General features: G+C 44.6%; 1 protein-coding gene across 1 annotated transcript in view; it reads left to right on the top strand.

Annotated features, from left to right (window-relative positions):
- The first annotated feature begins 6,895 nt into the window (after nt 1–6,895).
- The window catches only part of Cd101 (CD101 molecule), a 38,920-nt gene continuing 23,814 nt past the window's right edge, over nt 6,896–22,001 (top strand). The window contains exons 1-4 of the mRNA XM_031374984.1: nt 6,896–7,083; nt 16,379–16,759; nt 17,950–18,366; nt 19,779–20,165. Coding sequence (XP_031230844.1) covers nt 7,041–7,083; nt 16,379–16,759; nt 17,950–18,366; nt 19,779–20,165 — 1,228 coding nt within the window. The 5' untranslated portion in view covers nt 6,896–7,040. The remainder of the gene's footprint in view (nt 7,084–16,378; nt 16,760–17,949; nt 18,367–19,778; nt 20,166–22,001) is intronic.

The following is a 22,001-nucleotide window of genomic DNA, read 5'->3' as shown; positions in this document are numbered from 1 at the left end:
CTTTCCTCGGGGTCAGTCAGTCAGTCAGAAGATTGTTCAAAGGTTCCTGAATAAACTGCAGGAGAAGATCCCGAGAGTGTGTTGCGTCATTCTTGCTGGTCGAGGGTGGTCGTGACAGTCCTGATCCCTGTAATTCCAGCACTGGGGCTGAAGCAACCGATCCCATGTAAATGAGGGACTACCTCACAAAAACCAGGTAGAGAGCAGTCAAGGAAGGCCCTAATGTCTGTCTACCTCTTGCTTCCATGTGCATGTTTATTCTTAGGCAGGTACGTGAAGATCCCTCCCCAACACATACAAGAAAATACAAACATAGGAAGATGATTGATTGATAGATAGATAGATAGATAGATAGATAGATAGATAGATAGATAGGTAGATAGGTTGATAGATTGGTTGATAGATGATAAGTGATTAATGATAGGTGATAGATCAATTAAGTGATAGATCGATTGATGATAGACATGATAGATGATTAATAGATTGATAGGTGATAGATGATTAATAGATGACAGAGATTCTTGATCATAGATAGATAGATAGATAGATAGATAGATAGATAGGTAGATAGATAGATAGGTAGATAGATACCCTTGAGCATGCTGTAACATGATTGAAACTTAGTGATGCTATACCAAATGGTGTAAGCTAGTCACAGAACCATTATATTGGATTCCTCATGCAGAGTCTCTAAAGTAGGCAAAACACAGGGCCCCAAAAAGATAGAAAGGTGATGGCTAAGAGCCAGGAGAGAGAAACCAAAGAAATTCCAGCATCATAGGTGGGAAGGTTCGAGCTCTGCTGAGCAATGGTGTGTAGATTGACTACTGCTAAACCAAAACCGAAGTTGGCTTACATCATAGAGGCTGCGTAAGCGTAGTGCATGCCACAAGAATTTAGTGACAGGCAGAGCGACTTGGAAGAGTTAGGGGGATGTAAAATCATGGAAGGGCCCTGTGCTCCCATGGCACCACAGATGTTATTAGTGTCTTCCATCTGAAAGAAAAGGCATAGGCTGGAGAGATGGCTCAGTGGTTAAGAGCACTGACTGCTTTTCCAGAGGTTCTGAGTTCAATTCCCAGCAACCACATGGTGACTCACAACCATCTGTAATGGGATCCGATGCCTTCTTCTGGTATCTGAAGAGAGCAGTGGTGTGCTCACATACATAAAATAAATAAGGCCAGAGTAAGCAGGGCTGGAGCGAGCAGAAAAAATAATGATAATAATTTTATAAAGGAATTACTGGTCTTGCTTATACAAGACAATGGATTCTAGACAAGTTGGATTGGGTGACATATCCTTGTGATCATGGGACTTAGGAGGCTGAGGCAGAAGTGTTGTGCTATGAGTTAGTTCAAAGTCGAGCCTGTGCTGCATAGTGAGTTTGAGGCTGGCCTGGGCTATGTGCCCCTAGTGTAGCTTGAAACTAGGGGTAAAAGCAGGGTGCTTAGGGTTGGCAAGGTGGCTTAGCAGGTTAAAAGCATTTGCTGCCAAACCTGACTACCAAATTCAGTCCACAGAACCCACAGTGCAAGAAGCAAATAGCTACACGTGTGCTGCAGCACGTATGCACCCCACCCGCATACACACAAACATATTAAAATAATTTCTAAAGCTGGCTATGCAGTACAAAGGACACTTGAACTTTGCAGACTGAGTAGGTCATAACAGAAGGGTGTTTGTCCCTAAGGGTGGGTACCAGAGCTTCCTGGCCCCATCCCTTCCTCCCTATTTAGGGCCTATTCTGAGCCTTCTCTAAACAGTGCATCAAAGTTGCTTGTCAATCGGGAAGTTTGTGGAGTCGCCCTTTCCTGGGGAATGTTCACTCAGCAAGAAACAACCCAGGAATCCCTGCTGTGGCTCCTTCCTTTCTTCTTGCATCCCTGTCCCCATTCTACTTCTCTGCCAAGCCCTGTGCCTTTGCCCACAGAAATTCAATTCATACTTTCCCTCATGTTGAGAACTTCTTCAGCCTTAGTAAACTGACTGATGGGGTCCGGGCAGCGAGCAGTCCGTTGCAAAGCGGCTGGGAACGAGACCTGATGGCATCTTCTATGACAGGCCCAGGATGCCTTGGCATCAGGCCCAGGATGCCTTGGCGTCCCTTGAGCCTGGTTTCTTCCTCGGAATCAGGGAAGGGTTCACTGAGGTCACTGTACTCCATTCTTGCGGAGTGACTGGTGTTCTGAACAGGTAGCCTCAGTTTGCCTGACATCAGCGAGTCTGGGCTTAAGGCAAGACCCCTTGCAGCGGAGCAAGGGTCACAGTGGTGATCCACGTACTGCTAATCCATTGGGCTGATTGGTTTTTAGATTCTAAAAGCCACACACTGTTCTGCACTTGGCCTTCTAGAGCAACAAAGGTAAGTGTGTGGAACTGACAAGACACTTGTCTTTGGGTTTCTTTTGCTGTGATAAAATACTGTGATCAGAAACAATTTGGGTAGGAAAGAGTTTCTATCAGCTTACTACTCTCAGGTCACACTCCATTACTGAGGAAAATCAGGGCAGGAACCCAGAGGCCGGAACTGATGCAGAGGCCACGAAGGAGTGCTGCTTACTTGACCCGCTTCTTCCCCACAAAGGGTGGGGCCTTCCCACATCAATCATCAATTAGGAAAATGCACCACAGGCCTGTCTAGCAGGGCATTTTCCCAATCAAGGCTCCTGCTTCCAAAAGGACTCTAGCTTGTGTCAAGTTGACATGAAACTAGCCAGCACACCAGCCACTTTCTAACGTTGTAGGTTTCTATAAATCAGCCTAGGGCTCGGAACCTTAATTTGCTTGACTGTAAAGTGGGACCAGCAATGCCTACTGCACTGCCACTTTTGTCTATGAAGCTGCCTTGCTTTGAAGATAAGGAAAGGTCCCTGTTTGTTTCTGGGCCCTAGGTGTGTATGAAACGAGACCATAAGCTCTCTTTCTGTGCCTCTGTGGAACTAATAGCAAGGTGTGTCAGCCTGAGGAAATATCGATCTCTTTTATCTGTCTTGCAGGAACTGAGACGGGTCTTTCTTCTAGTGCATTCTAAGCATCCCTGTCCTGCACTGTCCTCTCTCTTCCTTGCTCTGGGAGAAACTACATCTAACATCCTTTCAACAGCTGCCATACAGTGATTCCCAAGGCAACAGAATAGCTGTCTTTTTGTCTCTTTCTCTTTTTCTTCTCTTTTTTTCTTTTCCTTGACAACAGAAAGCTTTTTTTTCTCCCCTCCCTCCAGAAAAGAAACAACTTTACCCTGTCAGTGCTCATTTCTGGCAGAAATGGAGGCAGCTAAAATAGAAAGAGAAAAAAAAATATTTTGGCAAGAGCCAGGAATCTGAAGTTGCACAGCCTTTACTGGGTCAGATACATTGCAGGGCTGCAGAAGATGGGTGTTATTGGCAGCACAGTCCATGCTCCTTACTTCTTAGATAATTCTCTCTTCACTGCACACAACAGAGGCACTGACACTCTGATTTTTAAATCTTCCCCCTTGGCTGGGTCATTTTGCTGCTCCCTTCAACAAAGAGTCAGAGCCTGTTAATCCATCGCTTCTGTTCAGATTTGCACAATTCACCACAGACAGGGAACCATTGTCGGACCAAAGCAATAATACCACCAAAATCCATCTGGCGGACTAGTTAGTTTACTGAGGCTTCTTAGGTAAGGGGCTATGTTCAGGTGCAGAGATGATTCAAAGGCAGCTGTGTCCCTGAAAACCTATCCCAACATAGTGACAGCCCATGAACACTAGATACCTGGAGTTCTCTGAAAAACCTACAGGAAGCTTAGCAGATCAGAGACTCTCCTCTCTTAAGCATCGTTGCTGCTTATATAATCTTGGCGAAGAGGAGAGGACTTGTAAATGTGGTAAGTTTTAGGGACTTTCTGAGACTTGTGAGTTGTTTACTTCCTGAGTCTTAAGGAGCCTCCCTCTAGGATGGAATGTTTCCACTAGGTCTATGGGACTCTTTATGTGAAAATATTAAGACATGTAGTGCCGGGGGAGGGGTACACGCCTTTAATCCTAGCACTTGGGAGACAGAGGCAGGTGGATTTCTGAGTTTGAGGTCAGCCTGGTCTGCAGAATGAGTTCCAGGACAGCCAGGGCTAAACAGAGAAACCCTGCCTCGAACCCCACCCCTCCACCAAAAGAAGACATGTAGTAAAGCACTGAGTTGTCCAACCCAAGGCCATTCTAGGCCATTACTCTTCCCATCACTTGACACATTAGTGGAGCCACCCAGATAACCCATCAGTAAAAAATAAATATTTTGTCACTGAAGCCACCAAGTCTTATGGCTATTTATTACAAGGTAGCGACTGGGCGATACATACAGTGTACTTGTCTAAAATATTAATACCAGAAGGTGGTATTAGGCCTATGACAGCTCTAGCCAAACAGTGAACAGATTTCTGCATTTTAAGTTGTGCTAATACTATAATTACAGACTTGCAGGATAAGTTTGAAATCTAAGCCATAGGTGGCCTGCCCATTAGTGCTCTCCCACACAGCCAGCATGCCCCTGCCTGTCTTTGGGATTTTACTGCTTACTGGAATCTTCCTTCCTATCCCTTCTTACCTACTGGAATCACACTGGATTTCCAGGACCTACTCTAGAGCAAGTGTTTTCTAAATGATCTTGGTGGCCATCCCTGTCTCTCTAACAATTCATTCATTCCTAGGGTTTTTCTTGCCTTGACAAGCAATGGACACCCCAGACCTGCTTCCTCCTGTGGCTTCAGTTGTTTATCAACTTGGATTCCAGGCTCCTGGGGGGTGGGGGGAGCGTTCTTGCTCTTCCTTTACCCTCTAGATCTTACACGGAACTTTGAAGAGGGAAGTCCAAAATCTTTTGCAAGAGCACTTGCAGTTAACCTAAGTTTCAGGGAGTTAATTTTTAAGAGACAACAGCTAGTGATTTTAACCAAAGGGCAGGATGGCTCAGGTGAGTAGGTGTGTAAATAGATATAGAATGGATGGTTGGATTAAATGCCTCCATTTCCGCATTTGCAGATATGCCCTCCATCTGTGATCATCCCACTAAGGAAATATAGTTTACCTCAAAAGACCTTTGTCCTGAAGGTTCCTTTAACCACTCACTCTCCCAAACAAGACATGTCCTCTACCTCCTGCAACTGTGGCCATCTCCTAGGGGACCTCCCCTACTTTCCCAGCATGACAATGTGTCATGTTCTCTCATGCTTACTTCCATCAGGCCCCGCTGTCTTGAGCAGAGAGGAGAGGCTGCACTTTACCAGGAAGCTCTTCAGCATTTGGTATCTTGTCATGTAGAGGTGCTTGCAAGGACCTGATCTCTCTGTCCTGCCATTCTTTTAGATGCCCTAATTGAGGAACTCATCATTGCTGAAACAAACAATTGCAAAAACCTGTGACCTTTTGTTTACAGCCTTGACTGCCTCCCCCACTGTCCAATAATAATATGAATCTAGTTAACAATAATATGAAACTTTGTTTCCAAACGGGAAAACATGATGTGTTTCTGCTAAAACTCCCCTGTTCTTCAAAATTAAAGTCAGGCTGGCTTTTACAGCCCACTAAGATCTGTCCCAGACAAGCTATAGACTCTCTTTCTTCATACCAGCCCCAAGTGTCATCAACAGGAAGGGACAGCCAGCACCCCTACCTACTAGGCTAGAGTATTTCCCAACTGGGCCTGAGGTGCCTTTTTTTTTTTTCTTTGCTTCTAGTTGTCTCTTTGGCCCAGTCCAGTCCATCCTGACCTTCCCTCTTGTGCACCAACTTCCTTCTCTGCCTTTACATGTCCTGTTGTTTGTGGACACATTGCATTGGTGGTCATCTGATTAAAAAGGCATTTCCTGAGGATAAAGGAAAGGTTATGAATATCTTTGTATGTGTGCAAGTTCTACCACAACACCAGAACCAGGGCAAAAAAAAAAAAAAAAAAAAAAAAAAAAGACTGTATGTATAGATAGGTGGATGAATAGATAGATGGATGGATGGATGGATGGATGGATGGATGGATGGATAAATGGCTGGGGTGGGTGTGTGAATAGATGGATGGTGAATGGATAAATGCACGGATGGATGGATGGATGAATGATAGAAAAACAGATGGATGGTAGATAGATGGATAGATGGAAGATGGATAGATGATGGGTGGATGGTGATGGGTGGATGGAACAAGGAAGAATCTGCCTGATACTGTGCCCTGAAACAGACTAAATTATTACTATTCTGCCTAGGTCTGTACTGTAGCAGATTGCAGAGTCTGAGGCTTTGTCCTCAGGGATGTGATCTTGCCTTCTAGGTCTCGATGACTCAATTATCCCAGGTTCAGTGCCAGTGGTTGCATGTAGGCACACTTGCGCTATCCTTGATCTCCAGACCCACTCTGGAAAGAGAAACATTAACTCAGAGGTCTGCTGATGGTGATGATGGGAAGTGATATCCACTAAACACCACCGTGGACCAAATCCTGTTCTAAGTGCTTAAACCAATGACATGTTTTAGCAGTCTGGGGTGTGTGTGTGTGTGTGTGTGTGTGTGTGTGTGTGTGTGTGTGTGTGTTATGAGTAACCTCATTTTAAAACTAAAAGTTTAAAAGGCTAATCTTTCTAAAATCACACAGCTGATAACAGTCGACTGCTCCAAACTTCAGGTAGCCTACCTCTGGGACCTTCCATTTTTACCCCTCATGTGACCCCCAAGTTCATGGATTCCAGGGGCCCCTCTCATGCTTCCTCCCTTAAGAAGGGAGCAGAACATTTCCCAGTGTTTTTTATTCACTCAGATTTCTGAAATTCCTTCATATTTAGGCAAGAGGAGCCGCAGGTTCTCTTTTGTCTGTATGTGTTTCCTTCACCGTGAAGATCACTAGTAACATCATACTCAAATCTAAGTGGCTGTAAATGCAGCCACCTTTGCTTTCTGCAAGCCCTTCTCCGTCTCTCAGTGGGCTGAAAACCACACCATAGCTTCCTCTTTACCTTTGCTGTGACAGCACCGAATTTTATCACTCAGCTTCTGAGCAAGTTCAGTGACACTGCCTGGAAAGTCTGTGCCGGTCCAGATGGCATGCATCCTGTGTGTGGCATCTCTCTTTCTCTCTCTAAGTAAGTGTTACAACTTTGATGTTTCTACCATCACAGGAGCTTGGCATCCAGAGGCTGCTGGGTGAGGGAGCAGGCTAAGCTGGCCATCACAGGAACGATTAAGTTATAGACTTCTAACTTTGTACTAATCTTTTACTTATCGATGATAGTTTCAAGGCTTCCTTACATGTCCTGGTGACTGGGGGCAATGGAAGACTTTGGTGCGTCCTGGGTACCTATTGTCTTTCATTTGAAGCTTGTCTTTGAGCTTTGCATGTCCCTGGCTTTACTTTACCTTCCTGGGCTGACCATCCCATGGGAGACGAAGAGGTTTCGCTGCCACACGAAGAGGCCTCAAGGTTTGCCTAATGTTAAGGTGTAACTAGATGTGTGTGCCTTGTGGATGTGACTTGGTAGAAGAAAAAGCAATGCAAGTACCCAGAAGTTTAGGTCAAGATAAAAGAAGGTTCTGGGCTTTACCTGAGAGCTAAAGAGAGAGACAGAGAAGGATGAGGACAATCACTTGGCTCGACTAAAGCCCATAGAGAGCCTTTATCTGGCCCAGGGACACTTATGTATATCTGAAGAGGATGGAGGAAGGAAGAACTTGGAGATAAAAGGAAGAAGCAGATGAATTGAGCAGGAAACAAAACAGTTCCTTACCGTGTAGAGCAGTTAACAGGCATACTGTGTGCCACATACTCAGACCATCACAGTATAACTTATAAATACATACTATAAAATGCATAGGACTGTAGATTAAACTGGCCATATTGAAATAAAGTCATCAAAATATTTTTAATACCAGTGTGGTGGCATCTGTAATAGCAGCACTAATAGGAGCCTAAAGTAGGAGGCCAACCTGAATTTCATAGTGAGTAAATAACATTAAAAAGTAAATTATAATGTATTTATTTCCATTCTTATTCATGTGCTATACAACAAGATCTGGAGGACTACTCATTAATGAAGAGAATATTTTAATATGGTCACAAAAATTTCCATGTAATATGCAAATAGCTATGATTCTGTGTCTGTATCCATCATGAAAGGAAAAGGGACATTTCCAATGGAGATTAATGAGAATAAAGATGAAAGGGCTTTTTCACCCTGGTTTAAGGACTTTTGAATCCTATCTGTGGGTTCAAGTTTAGAACTCTTGATTCCCAGAGACTGGGTGGGATTTGTGCAGAGACCAGGTTAGCTGGGATGAGGGAGGAACCGGGCTGAGCTGCAATTGAGTGGCCAAGGCTGTCGCTTTATAAGAAAAATGAAGGTAGACCAGCAAGCTGTGGTAGAGTTGAACCAGGATCACATCTCAGTGAGCATATGGGTGAGGATCAGACCTGGGGCCTGAGAAGGAGACAGGAAGCCTGCAGAGGGATGCACTAGGACCACTTCCCAGGTGACTGGCACCTGCCAGCACCCTGGCAGGGCAAACACTGATGGACAGTGCCTTGGTGGAGTCCTGCATGGATTGCTGTGTCTGTGATCCTGTTCAGTCACCTGACTGAGTGTTCATGCTTCGTGTGCGGGCACTGTGTATTTGCTTTGTATGGGAGTGAACTGGGTTTACACTGCACAAGGATACAGAAAGTTGCACGTTCTTGTTCCAATTATCATTATCATTATCATTATTATTATTGTTGTTGTTATTACTATTATAGTATTAGTTTTCAGTTGTTCATTTGTTTTTGATAAGCAGGCTCAAAGGTCTAGAGGAAGCATCCTAACAGTCAAAATTCAGAAAGGAGAAGATGGTCGCTCCCCCCCCCCCACCTTCCATGGTTGCCTGACCAGGATTCTGCATTTGTTCCTTCTAGTCTTTGACCTGTATTAAGTTCCAGTTTTGCATGGAATCACAGGTCTTACATGAGACATGCATAAGTCAGGAAGTAACTTGAAGCCTGCTGCATTTCATTTTAATTATCGAGAGGAAATGCAGGAAATTAATGATGATAAAGTGATTAATTACATTGTTCAGCAAATTTATTCTTTGTCCCAACTTCGCAGTGTTGTTTTGTAATGCAGGGACTAAGTCTCTGGGACCCAGCACCTGCTCCCTCACTAAACACTCTACCACTGAGCCACAGTCAATGCCTCAATCTATTATTTCTTTAGATTACTTACTATTGTGTGTGTTGTGTGTTGTATGTGGTGTCAGAGGACGGCCTTCTGGATTCGGTTCTCTTCTTCGTTTTGTAGGTTCTTACAATTGAACACAGATCATCAGGACTTGCTTAATAAATGCCTTTACCCAATTAGCCACCTTACCTGGCCCATTTTATTTTTATTTTCTCTATTAAACAGGAACACTAAGTAACCAATTAGAATGTGACTATTAGAAGCTAATGCAATGGGTAAATGCTCTCCTGGACTTAGCCTGCTTATATCACCTCTCACCCTGACCAACTGCCAAACAATTAAGGGGACCATTAACACAAGAGGTCTTTAGAGAGGGGCTATTTTTGTGTTACTGAGATTGTATCCATGGAAAAACAGAAAAGTATTCCACTTCATTCTGGATGGATGATGTCTCAACCTCCACCACCCCAGCCATACACACACACACACACAGAGAGAGAGAGAGAGAGAGAGAGAGAGAGAGAGAGAGAGAGAGAGAGAGAGAGAGAGATCACATTGCTTCTAATGTATACAGCAAGAACAGTTGTTTGGTGTGTTGGTTGTTCCCTAGGTAAGTTTTGCATAACGTAGAATTACTTCAAATTCTTTGGCTGTGTTGTAGCCTGAATGTTTGGTCCTCTTGGATTTTCCCTGTTAGAACTTAAACTGGGGGGGATGGGGAATGACATTAGGATATAGAGCCTTTGACAGGTAGTTGGCTGAATGGGTTAGTGCTCTTACAAGAGATTGGAGAGACCCAGCTAGTCTCTTCCATGTGTGGGGACACAGCTAGAAGGTACATCTACATGAATCAAGCTCCCATTGAATACCAAATCTACTAGTGCCTTAATCTTGCAATTCATAGTCTCCAGGCCTGTGTTTCTACGATACGACTCCATTTACGTTTTTTTTTTCTTGATTACTAGCAACAGGCTAAGACAGACCTTTTCAGAAGTGAAAGGAAAAGTGTTGATGTTTTACAGGATATTTATTAATCTATTTATTTTTGCAATTCTGGGGGGGGGGCCGGTAAATTCAGGGTCTAGTGTGTACTAGGCAAACACTCTACCACTGAGCCACATCCCCAGCCAGTATCTTTGAGATGGAAAGAAATGATGTCCAGAGGTCAGTTCACAGGGATCACAGAATGACATGTCTGTCATGGCCACCATCTCTATGGGCTGTGTCAGGGCTTCTCACTTCCTCCTAGAGGGGATGCTCCTGCAGGGGACTGGCCATTGCTCTCTCTGTCTTAGTGAATGGATGGTTGGGCTTTGTGCACAGTGGTTTTCTTTCTTGTAGTCCAACCTCTTCCTCCACGAGCCCTCTCTGGCTCCCTATGTCTCTTCTTCACTGCTGCCTCTGCGAAGGTGCCCTTGTTCCTCCCAGCACTCATCACTTGTCACTTGGCTGCCCTTTCTAGTTGCCATCCTTGTCCTGTCCCCTACAATGCCATGAAGTGGTTTACATGTTCTGCAGTCACTTCTTAGCCTCAAACCCACCGCTGTTTCTGCTCTCCTGGAATGACGTACAAAACTCTGCACAGCAATCGACTCAGTTGACTCAAAGGCCTCTCCTAGTCCCTGCCCCCCAGCAGCCCTCTACGGTGCTGACCAAGCCCTTCTCCCTTGAAACATACGTTCCTTGGTTCCCAAGCCGCTGTGGGATAGCTGCCTTCCCACCTTCCTGACTTGCCAGGTCTTCTTTGGGTTCCATCCCTGCCCATATAACAGAGGTTCTCACTGGACATCTTTAGATTCCATAACACTTCTGAATACTCATGTGTAATGGACGAAGTCTATACCTACAGCTCGGGCTCAGGGACTTCCCAGGCAGTGAGAAACAGTGGGCATAGCCATAGAACAACTGGGCTCTCGTAGGCCTAGGTTCAAGTCTGGCTGAATCACTGTGAATTTGGACATAACCAAACACAGAAATAACAGAATTTTTGAAAGGGTTAAATTGCAAATGTTTTCGGAGTCTTTAAAGGCTCTTTAAGATGATACACACATATTAAATATCTCCCAAATGTTTCTTGTTGTTTTGTTTTTTGTGTGTTTGTTTTGGTTTGGGATGTCTTTCCTGTTTATTCCAGAGCACTCAAATTCCATCTCTAAAGTTAAATGTATTATCTTCTCACCCACCCTTGAATACACACACAATCGTACGTCTCACTGATACCTCCCTTTCCTGCTGAGTACAGTTGTTCTTCCAGCTGATCTATCTATCAAACATGGATATCCGATCTCCTCCGGCCTCCTGTCCCTGATCATCCCTGCTGTACTAAGTGTCCAGAGCGCTAACCTCTACAGACACCATCTCCACAACAGCTCTTGAGTTACAGCCCCTTTCTCCCCACCCCTGCCCTTTCATCAACTCTGTCCTGAGCTAGAAGTTACCTGATGTCTCTTTCCAGCTTCCACCATTCCCCAGACAATCATCAGTTGCTTTTCCTAAGCTCTTCCCGGCATTCTGAATGGATCCCTGGTGCCCAATGATCAGAGCTTAACTCTGAGCTGACTGCCCTGAGAGTCACGCCCTTGAGGCTCCTGGCCAGTCTCATGCACCCATCTGTCTTGCACCTCTTTCCCACCAGTGAACCGATTCCTGTTTCTGCACAGCTCTTTCCATTTTTACTCAGGTCATCTTGTCATAAAGTTTCTTTCACCTCAAAGGCTCTGTCTCCACTTGGCCTGTAATCTTTTCAATCCCCCAAAGTTCAATCCTGGTGCCATTTGTGCTAGTTAGTTTGACACAAACCTGGACATCCCTGGGAGGAGGGAGTCACAACTTGGGAGATGCCTCCATCAGATTGGCCTGGAGGCATATCTGTTGGGACTTGATTGCTAATCTACATAAAAGGCCAGTCCACAATGGGTGGTACCATCCCCACACAGGTGGACCTGAGCTATGTAAGAAGGCAACAGAACATGAGCCTAGGACAAAGCCATTAAGCTGTACTTCTCCTTCAGCTCATACTTTTTGATTCCTAACTTTAGAGCCCACACTGGCTTCCCTCAATGATGAACAGTGAGTTATAAGTTGAGTTAAGCCCTTTCCTTTTCTCCCCAAGTTGATGTTGGTTATGGGTTTGTCACAGAAACATAAGCAAACTGAGATAGCATCCCTTCTACAAGCCTCACTTGTTTGTGCCCCCAAGCCACAAGCTCTCTGCTCTCTTCAGATCCCTCCAGTGGCTTTCATTTGTATCTTTCTCATAGAGATGACTGCCATTCTAACTGGCTAGCTTAATAAGGCTCAAGAACAGAGATGATTCTAAGCTCATCTTTATGTCTTAATCTCTCAAGTATCAGAAAGACTGTAAGTGGCTGAATAAATATTTATCGACTTGGCAAATAAAGCAGGGAAGAATGAAGTGCTGGTTTTCACAGTAGAAACTTTCTAACATGCACTTATTTCACTGGGAAGTGACGAAAAGTGTTGAAGAAGCATGGCCAAGCTGCCCATACTACAAGTAACAATTTAACGTGCCCTGGCAGGAGAAGGTGAATGGTGCCTCCAAACTACACTTTAAAAGAGTGTGTGTGTGTGTGTGTGTGTGTGTGTGTGTGTGAAGACCAATGTCAGGTACCTTTCTCAGCCTCACTCTATCCTTTCTTCCTTTTTTCATTCCTTTCTTCCTTCTTTCCTTCCTTCCTTCCTTTTTTTCTCTTTTCTTGTAACTTTTTGGAAATTAAAATATAATTATATTATTTCTTCCCTTTCCTTCATCCTTGCAACCTCTCCTAAATCCCTGACCTCTTCTCAAACTCACGGCTCCTTTTTCTTTGTTACCATTACATGTATGTATATCCGTATGTCCCTGTGCATAAATATATACATCCAACCTACTCAGTTCATTGGGTGTTACTTGCATGTATATGGTTTTATGGCTGACCACTTGGTGTTGGGTAAACAGTTAGGGGATCAACCATGGGGATGAATATTTCTCCTGCTCTCAACCATCTTTTGTTGCCTGTTCTTGGTCAGTGAGAGGGGCCCAGTGAGAGTTCCTTCTTCCATGTGAATCTGTCTGTGAACGTGGTACTTTTCCGGGTATTCTTTCTGCACTCATATTGTTGGGGTATGGATGAAGCTTCTCTGCCATTTCTAGAAGCCACATTCCCACAGTGGGGTTGTTCCTGGCCCCCTTGCACTGACAGTCTTTCTGCCCTCTCTGCTATGATGTTCCTCGAGTCCTAGCTGCAGGAGTTGTGTTGTAAATGTAACTGTTGGAGCTGGGCTCCCGCGATGACTTCGCCTTTTAACAGGTTGTGTCTTTTCTGTAATGTTCTCCCTTGTTGCAAAGGACAGTTTATTCAGTGAGTCGTAAGAGTTATGCTTCCCTGTGGGTATAAAAATAAATATTTAGAATATAGTTAGGGATTATGCTGGTTTAGTAAAGTGTCAGTAGTAGATTCTTCTTGAAGATCCATGACCTCACTAGCCCTGGGCAGTTGGCTAGGTACTAAGCATGATTTCTTTCCTGTTGGGTGGGCCTCAAGTCTAATTAGAGAGCTGTTGGTTGCCACCAAGATATGAGGGCCAGTGATGCCCTTAGGATACCTTACCAAATTGGTCATAGCTGGGTGTACCACCTTATATTTAGAAATAGGATCTATCACTTGTACCCTGGGCTCAACTCATTGTTTCAGATAGAGCCGGCCTACAAGCCCCAGGATTCCTCTTGCTCCGCCTCCCCAGCACTTGGATAACAGGCACACCACTGTGCCCAGCTTTTATCTGGATACTGGGATCAAGCTCAGGCACTTATGCTGGCTCGACAGGCACTTTGCTGACTGCAACATCTCCTCAGTTCTAAAAAAAATATTCTCATGATGAGATACAATATGTAAGAAAAGGCTAATAAAACATGAATGGGTAACCTGACGAATAAGCAGAAAATCAAACCTGTGTAATCACTACAGGGTTCAAGAAACAACATGATCAGGTCCCTCGTAGTGCCCGCCCAGTCTGCCTGTGCATCAACAGGAATGACCCTCCCCGCAAATCACCTTCCTGACTCCCACAATAACCACTCCCTGACCTATTTTTAAAGACAATTTTCATCTTTTCTTTTTTCAAGACAGGGTTTCTCTGTCTAGCCCTGGCTGTACTGAAACTCACTCTGTAGACCAGGCTGGCCTCGAACTCAGAAATCCGCCTGTCTCTGCCTCCCAAGTGCTGGGATTAAAGGTGTGCACCACCACCGCCTGGCTGACGGTTTTAACTTTTTTAGCATCAATCTTTCTGCCTATTTTTAATTTTTTTTTTAAAATTTTATAGCCATTGGTGTTTTTGCCTTTACGTCTGTCTGTGTGAGGGCATTGGAGTCCCTAGGACTGGAGTTACGGATAGCTGTGAGCTGTGGGTGCTGAGAATCGAACCCAGGGTCCTCTGGAAAGGCAATCAGTACTCTTAACTGCTGAGCCATCCCTCCAGCTCCCTGTATTTTAACTTTAAATATTTTAACTTTTAAATGGACTATTTCTGCAGATAGCCAAAGAGATCCAAAGGTATTCCATGAATAATTCTACATGTTACTACAAATAGTTATAATTTTTAATTTCTTTAAAAATTCCATCTTATGGTACACTACCACAGTTTATCTGTTCTGCTGTTAATGGACATGCAGGCTGTCCCTTGTTTTGGGGCAACAGTGAATGGCACTGCTGTAAATATTCCTTTATGTGTCACCTGGTGCACAGTGCCCACATTTTACATTTCACAAGGTTACCTTGCTGAAAATGTTTAAAACTTCTCTGTCATCATTTTCTGGTAAGTAATAATTTAATTTTTTCTAATGTAGTCTAATTTCTATTTATAGATATTCAGCAAAAAAGTGTGATATAAATATATAACATTGAGATTTATGAATACTTAAATGCATTTTTAAATTATTACTGGAAATGTGCATGGTTGGGTATTGATTAGTTTCTTGGCCAGTTTTTGGTTGAGTGTATTCAGATGCGGTTTTTAAGTTTTTAGTTGATTTTATCAATTAATCACTTTACCCTCTTGTGGGGGAGGGAAGCTCTGCCCTGCCTCTCCCCATTTCCTCTCATGGGCTCTGCACATCTCTTCCCTTGCTCCCCACAGGAGTCTCCTGAACCCTTCGCCCTTGCTCTGGCTCTCTGGGGCCTGTTCTGAAGGTTTCTACTCTGTCAACAGCTTCATGCTGCCCATAGCTCTCCATGGACCTTCTGGCTTCCTTTAACCCCGTCTTGTCCTTAAAGGGTTCCTGGACCCTCAGAGAAGATCTTGTCCATCTCTTTGACATCATTACCTCTGGCCTCTGCTCTTTTGGAAACACAAAGCGAGCCTACTTTTAGTATTAATCCTAATGAACACTTTGTAGTTTCTGAAAAAAAAATGCTGAGTTTAAAACATCTCTATAAAAAAGCTACCTTTTAATCACGTTTCTCCTTTAGACCTAATTTTCTGCAGTTTCAATTAGAAAACATCCTAGTTGAAAACCCTGGGTAAGAAAAAAAATCAAACTGTGAGCCCAGAACCTGGACTTCATAAACATCCGTTTAAGAGTTTCAAGCAAAGTGAAAGAGCCTTTCTAAGAAATTAGAACAGTAAAGACAGCGAAACAAAGCAAAAGCAAAGAAAAAAGAAAAACCTTTACTGCAGAGACAGGAAGTGTCATTGCCGTTTATGGTGCTAATTTTATCTAGTTTTGCAGCAGACATGACTGCGGGCTACAAATATCTGTAACCAACCAGCAAGAAGGAGCAGAGCTGTGGACTTTGCCTCTCTTGAACACCCACCTCCCTTCTGTGGGAGAGAGAGACTGTGTCTTAGAATTTGGGGTTTGAGAAGGTTTATGCTGTTTTGCCATAAAATACTGCAAAAGGTAAAACATCCGATACGATATTACCTTTCAAGTAAGTCCATTTAGACAAGCTGCTGTTTGGTAGATGTGGCTTTGATACATGGTTGAGGCTCGACATTTTCAAAAGGAGACTAGGGCTATGCCAGCTTGAGTAAACAGAGGAACAATGACCTCACTGAGCCATTCCATTGCCATCCAGCCTGAGGAAGGTGGTGAGGATTCGAGGTGATTACAGAGAATAACCTGCGGTCTCATTTACCGGGATGGTAATATAGAGACCCATGCACTGTGGTACCCTGGGAATTAGAGCACTCACCTATTTTTATCCCCTTTCTTCCTCCTACTTACAAGCTAAGCTCAGCATCGGCCAGAGGGAAGTAAAAATTCAAGAAGGACCTCTGTACAGAGCCGAAGGTTACCCTGTCAGCATCGGTTGCAATGTAAGTGGTCATCAGGGTCCTTCCACGCAGGATTTCCAGTGGTCTATTTATCTGCCAAGTGCCCCGACCAAGGTGATCCAGATCATCAGCACCAAGGATGCCGGCTTCTCTTACACAACGTATGCCCAGAGGGTGCAAAGCAAGGAGATCTATGTAGAGAGGCTGCAGGGTGACTCGGTCCTGCTGCATATCTCAAAACTCCAGATGAAGGATGCTGGCGAGTATGAGTGCGACACACCCAACACGGATGGGAAGTACTTTGGAAGTTACAGTGCGAAGACAAATCTAACTGGTGAGCTCTTGTTACTCGGCCCCTGGCAAACCTGTCTCCACCATCGCAATGCCCTGCCAAGGGAGAGACTTGCCACTTAGCCTCTTTGCTCTGGGTAAAGAGCCTACCGACACATTCAGGAGATGTGTCACGAGTAGGTGTCTCATGGTTTCCCAGTGATATATGCCACACAGCTTGAGAAGCCAGTGTGGGGCCTTCCCAAGCCCCTCACACACAAGTTGGTAGTCCCAAAGCATTAGATAGATCTTTGCATGCCCCCCGCCCCCATATCATCTTGCAGCTTAGTAAGAGAGCCAGCACCAGTATCATGAGTGATGTCATCAAGTGCAGAATGATTTTTTTCCAACCACCATTTCCTAGCACGTTTATCTGGAGGAAGAGGATCAAATCCTTGCAAGTGGGGTTCACTTGGAATATCTAGTTTCCTTTTGTAGTTTAGCAACCTCCTACATGAAGTCCAGAATGCAGACTCAACACTACCTCCTTTACCGAACCCTTTAGATCCCCTCAGGCCATATCCCCAACTTGGTTCTTCTTAATGCCCTGTTCATACTGTGACTACCAGTTACCTCATAATCAGCTACTTATATGTCCATCTCCCACCACCTCTTAGCTTCCTGGGAACTCTCAGCTCTTGTGCAATGTCTGTAATATGCATTGGCTTGGCCTGGGTGCTGCTTTTACATGAGCTTCAACAGTGTGGTTTACATTTGAGGAAGAGAATAGTAGGGTCCTTAGACAGCTATGGAAACTTTGGGAAAGATTGCTTGCATTTGGTCTTTGAATAACAAATTACATTACTTTAGATCTCCATAATAGAAAAAGCAGATTAGGGTTTAGGGAGGGGAAAAAAAGCAATCCACTCATGTCCATATAGTGAGACAGAGTGGCTGAGAGCCAGAATCTGGGCCCAGAAACTCCAGTGTTCCTCCTACTCGTGGCTGAGTAACTAACCTGGCTCCATCCTGTCCTGATGAAGCAAAGCCAGGGTCCTGCCTCACTGGGCCGCTCACTCTGCCAAATCCCTTTGCTCTCTCAGCAAAAAGGGAAAGCCCGTGTTAAGAAAGCATGTGGCTGGGAGCACTCAAGGGATGCGCCTTGCCGATGAGGTTTAGGCGCCATCTTCCCTCGAGAAGGTCTAACGAGACAAACATGAACCAATAAGATAATCACTGTTGCCTTGTTTCCAGTGATTCCCGACACCCTGTCTGCTACCATGCCCTCCCAGACGCTCAGTAAGAAGGAAGGCGAGCCTTTAGAACTCACCTGCGAGGCAACCAAAGCCACGGCTCAACATACCCATCTGTCTCTCACCTGGTACCTAAAGCAGGAAGGCGGAGGAGGCCAAGCCACTGAGATCATTTCTCTCTCCAAGGATTTTATATTGACCCCTGGGTCCTCCTATGCAGACAGGTTTGTGGCCGGTGACATACGGCTGGACAAACTTGGAGCCACTTTCTTCAAGCTGTCCGTAGGCAAGCTCCAGCCCTCAGATCAAGGCCAGGTGTTCTGTGAGGCCACAGAATGGATCCAGGATCCAGATGAAACATGGACTTTGATCACAAGAAAGCAGACAGATCAAACAGCTCTGAGGATCCAGCCGGCAGGTAATTATCTTCTCAGGAAACCTGTGAATTCATTCTCAGTGAGTATGTAGAGATATCTTTTTTTTTTTAAGACCTTCTGTTGACTTTTTCTAAAAGGTAGATAAAAAGTTTAAGCTAATTTTGTTTTTGTCATCTGGAAAGCATAACAAAAAAGATGTTCCAGAATGTTCCATTAGGGCTCTGTTCATGGGAGAGTTTATACGGGACAAGAAATGTGAAACAGATAGATTGATGCTACAAGGCAGCCGTGGAAATTGCTTCGTAACCACGATTGCCAGGCACTTTGTAAGCACGTTGTCTCCATTATTTAATTGTAGTCCAAATAATCACCCACGGTGTAGCCAGCTCTCTGTTTGAAAAGCAAGGCACCCCAGTTACAGACACAGTGAGTGCGCCCCAGCACCTACAGGGGACAGAAGGTGCTCGCATCTGCCTCTCTCGAAAGCCCACCTACCACAGGCAGCTGGGCCTCAAGGCAGCTCCAGTTTCCAATATGAAGCCTTGCCCCTGTGGGCAGCAGGATGCCCCCCCTCACGCCCCATCTCTGTACTGAAGTGGTGTCACCTTGCATGATCCATTGACATTTTGGTCAAAAGTAGACAGGAAGCCCTAGTCATTTTTGGCCTTTTTATGTACATTGGTTTAATAAGAGGACCAGCTAAGACCGTGAGTATTCACTGTAGACAGCTATACTCCAGTGGCAGATCACTGACTTTACATGATACTCAGCTCTGCCGCATCCTGTGGCTTTCAAGGGTCCAAATTGTGCTCAGTGGGTCCTACAAGGCCCTATCACCTGTGCTTGGAAGTTAGGAAGTTCTACTAGCTGTTTATCAGACAAACAAACAAGGTAAGAAATGAAGGTTGGGGGTTCGGAGGAAGAAGCAAATACCCAGCATGCAGTGAGGCCCAGGTTTAATCCCCAGTACAAAAATAAAAGAGAAAACCAGAAGACCTAATTTATAGCAGTTCAACACAGCATGAAATAGTTCACTTTTTAATTTGGGAGGCAGACCTAAGTAGATCTTGACACATCTGGGTGTGCAAAATTTTTCCTTACTGGGGACTGCTTTCAGAAAACTATGGATACTGTCCTTCCTGGGTGACTTAGACTAGTCAGCCACAAGATGTGGTAGAGCTGAGTATCATGTAAAGTCAGTGATCCGCCACTGGAGTATTGCTTTCCACAGTGGACACTCACTGTCTTAGCTGGTCCTCTTATTAAACCAATGCACTTTGTAATTTTCTTTTACTGCATGGCTATTTTGGAGTAGGGAACTCTGGCACCACAGAACTGAAAGGTGACACGCAATGCAACCACAGGATCCTTATCACGGATTCCATCCGTCTTGTGCCAAAAGCGGGTAAGTACAGCAGGCTTTCTAAACGTCTGCTTTGTTTTTGTTGCCTAGCAAGAGACTTTGAAGTGAGCATCAGGGCCAGTAGCTCACCTGATGAAGGAGAACCCTTGGAACTGGTTTGCCTGGTTGTCGGCAGAGATGGTGACCCACAGCTTCAGGGCACTTGGTTCCTCAGTGGGAAGGAAATTGCCCAGATTGATGCTGGTGGGGTCCTGGACCTGAAGAGAGACTACAAAGGCAGAGCAAGCCAAGGACAGCTGCAGGTCTCAAAGTTAAGTGCCCAGACTTTCTCTCTCAAGATTTTCTCTGTGGGTCCAGAGGATATTGGCACCTACAGTTGTGAAGTGGCAGAGGTGGTGAGGACTCAGAGGGGCTTCTGGCAGGTGCTTCAGAGAAAGCAGTCACCAGGCTACCAGATGAAGCTGAGGGAGCCAACAGGTACGTGACAATATGACACAGAGGCATCCACAGATGGTGCTGTCTTCAGATGCCCCCGAGGGGGAACATTACAGGAACATGGGGGAGGGAATGGGTCTTCCTTTAGAGTTTGGAGCCTGTCGGATCCCATGGGAGGTGAAATAAATTGTAAAGGACCAGAGAGCACCTAGACTAGCCAAGATGTTCGGAGTACAACTCCTGAGCAGTGGGGCATGGCCATTCCTCTTAATTTCTCTTCATTTCAGTTCTCTTGTCTATAAAATGATAAAAGTAGGTGGCCCCTAAGTCCTATCTTGTTATCTTATGGTTTTTTTTTTTAGTCTATTTGCTTTTTTTTTTTTTTTGGTTGTTAATTTTCATATGCTGTTTTCTGTTTAATGAAGTTCTCTGACTTTGTGTGTTTGCGTACTTGTATGTATATAAGCATATGCTTATAAGTGCATGAATATGCTGTGTGCTGGTGTGTCCATGTGTATGAATGCACGTGTGTGCATGGGGGGAGGGGAGAAGTATAGAGTCCCTTTTCCTGGGGGAACACACAGCCTAGTAAGCTGACCTTGAGTTGAGTCTGGGCAGCCATTTTTCAATTGCCTTCTGCTAATCTTGTTATGTTAACTTGCAGTGGGTCATAATTCTGACTCATAGTGAGGAATGAAGAGACAAATGAAAGCGGACAGACTCTATTCTCTGCGCTTGCTGGGATACGGTGAGCTGTCTGCTCAACTGGTTCTGAGCATCCCTTACAGTGAGAGCCACTGCTGTGGCTTGTGTGTTATTGTCCTTCAAAGGCTCAGAGTTTGGTCCTCAACGTGGTGAGGAGGATGAAATTAGACCATGGGAGCGCCACCCTCGTGAGCCTATTAATGCCACCTTGGGAGACAGGACTGTGTGAATGAGACCACCTTCGTATTCTTTTTCACATGTCCTGCTGTAGTTAGAGCATCCACGCTATGCCAGTACCACAATATTTGGATCTTTAAGCCCTTTATACATTACCCAGCCTCACATATCTTGTTCTTGCAACACAAAACAGCCCCAGGACAGCCACTGGGCTCATCATTACTTTGTGAAGGATGAGTGACTTTAAATATGTTTGAATCCTCAGTGCTTTGTGTAGAGCATAAAAACAGATGTACCCACAACTAATATTAGAATCCTCTGGGCTGAGTGGTAAAGTCAAACTCTAGAAAGAAAATTTGCCCAAAAGCTGAAAAAAAAAAAATGGGAAGAAATTTTAATTAAAAATAAACTGAGCTAAAATGACAGCTATTCTTGCTACACTTGCTCATTAGGGGTATCTCTAAAGATAGATAAATGCCCCCTCTGAGCGCTGCTTCCCTCTCCCCATTGGCTAGGGAGGAAGAAAGCAGAGCTCAGGACGAGTGGCAGGCCAGGAAGTGTGTTGGTGTTAGTTTCCACGCTAAACATTTGGTCTAAGTTTCTAGGATTCAGGAAAGACAATGTGGGCGGTTTACATATTTGCACAGAGCTCACTAAATCTCTGAACTCCCAGGGGGAAAATATCTACGAACTTCTTTAAACCTGATGTGTGAGAATTTGTTCTCAGAAGCTCCAAAGGGTGCTTCATGGCGTTGGGCTCTGGTCCTGCAGAGATGGTTTTCTTTCAATGCTAAAGAGAATTATTTTCTCATAAGCTAGAGTCCAAACTGGGGCTAACATGTAGCAATTGGAAAGCTTATTAGCATACTTATTGAGGGCCTTGTCTAACATTCTGTTTTGAAAGTCCAACTGCTGTTTGAAACATGAGCAGACGTTGTCACTCCATGAATATTTTAAACAGAAGGGGCCTTGCTATATACTTCTTACTATGAGGCT

This window comes from Mastomys coucha, unplaced genomic scaffold (genome assembly GCF_008632895.1).
Source record: "Mastomys coucha isolate ucsf_1 unplaced genomic scaffold, UCSF_Mcou_1 pScaffold16, whole genome shotgun sequence".
Lineage (NCBI taxonomy): Eukaryota > Metazoa > Chordata > Mammalia > Rodentia > Muridae > Mastomys > Mastomys coucha.
This window is presented reverse-complemented; position numbering and strand designations above follow the sequence as displayed.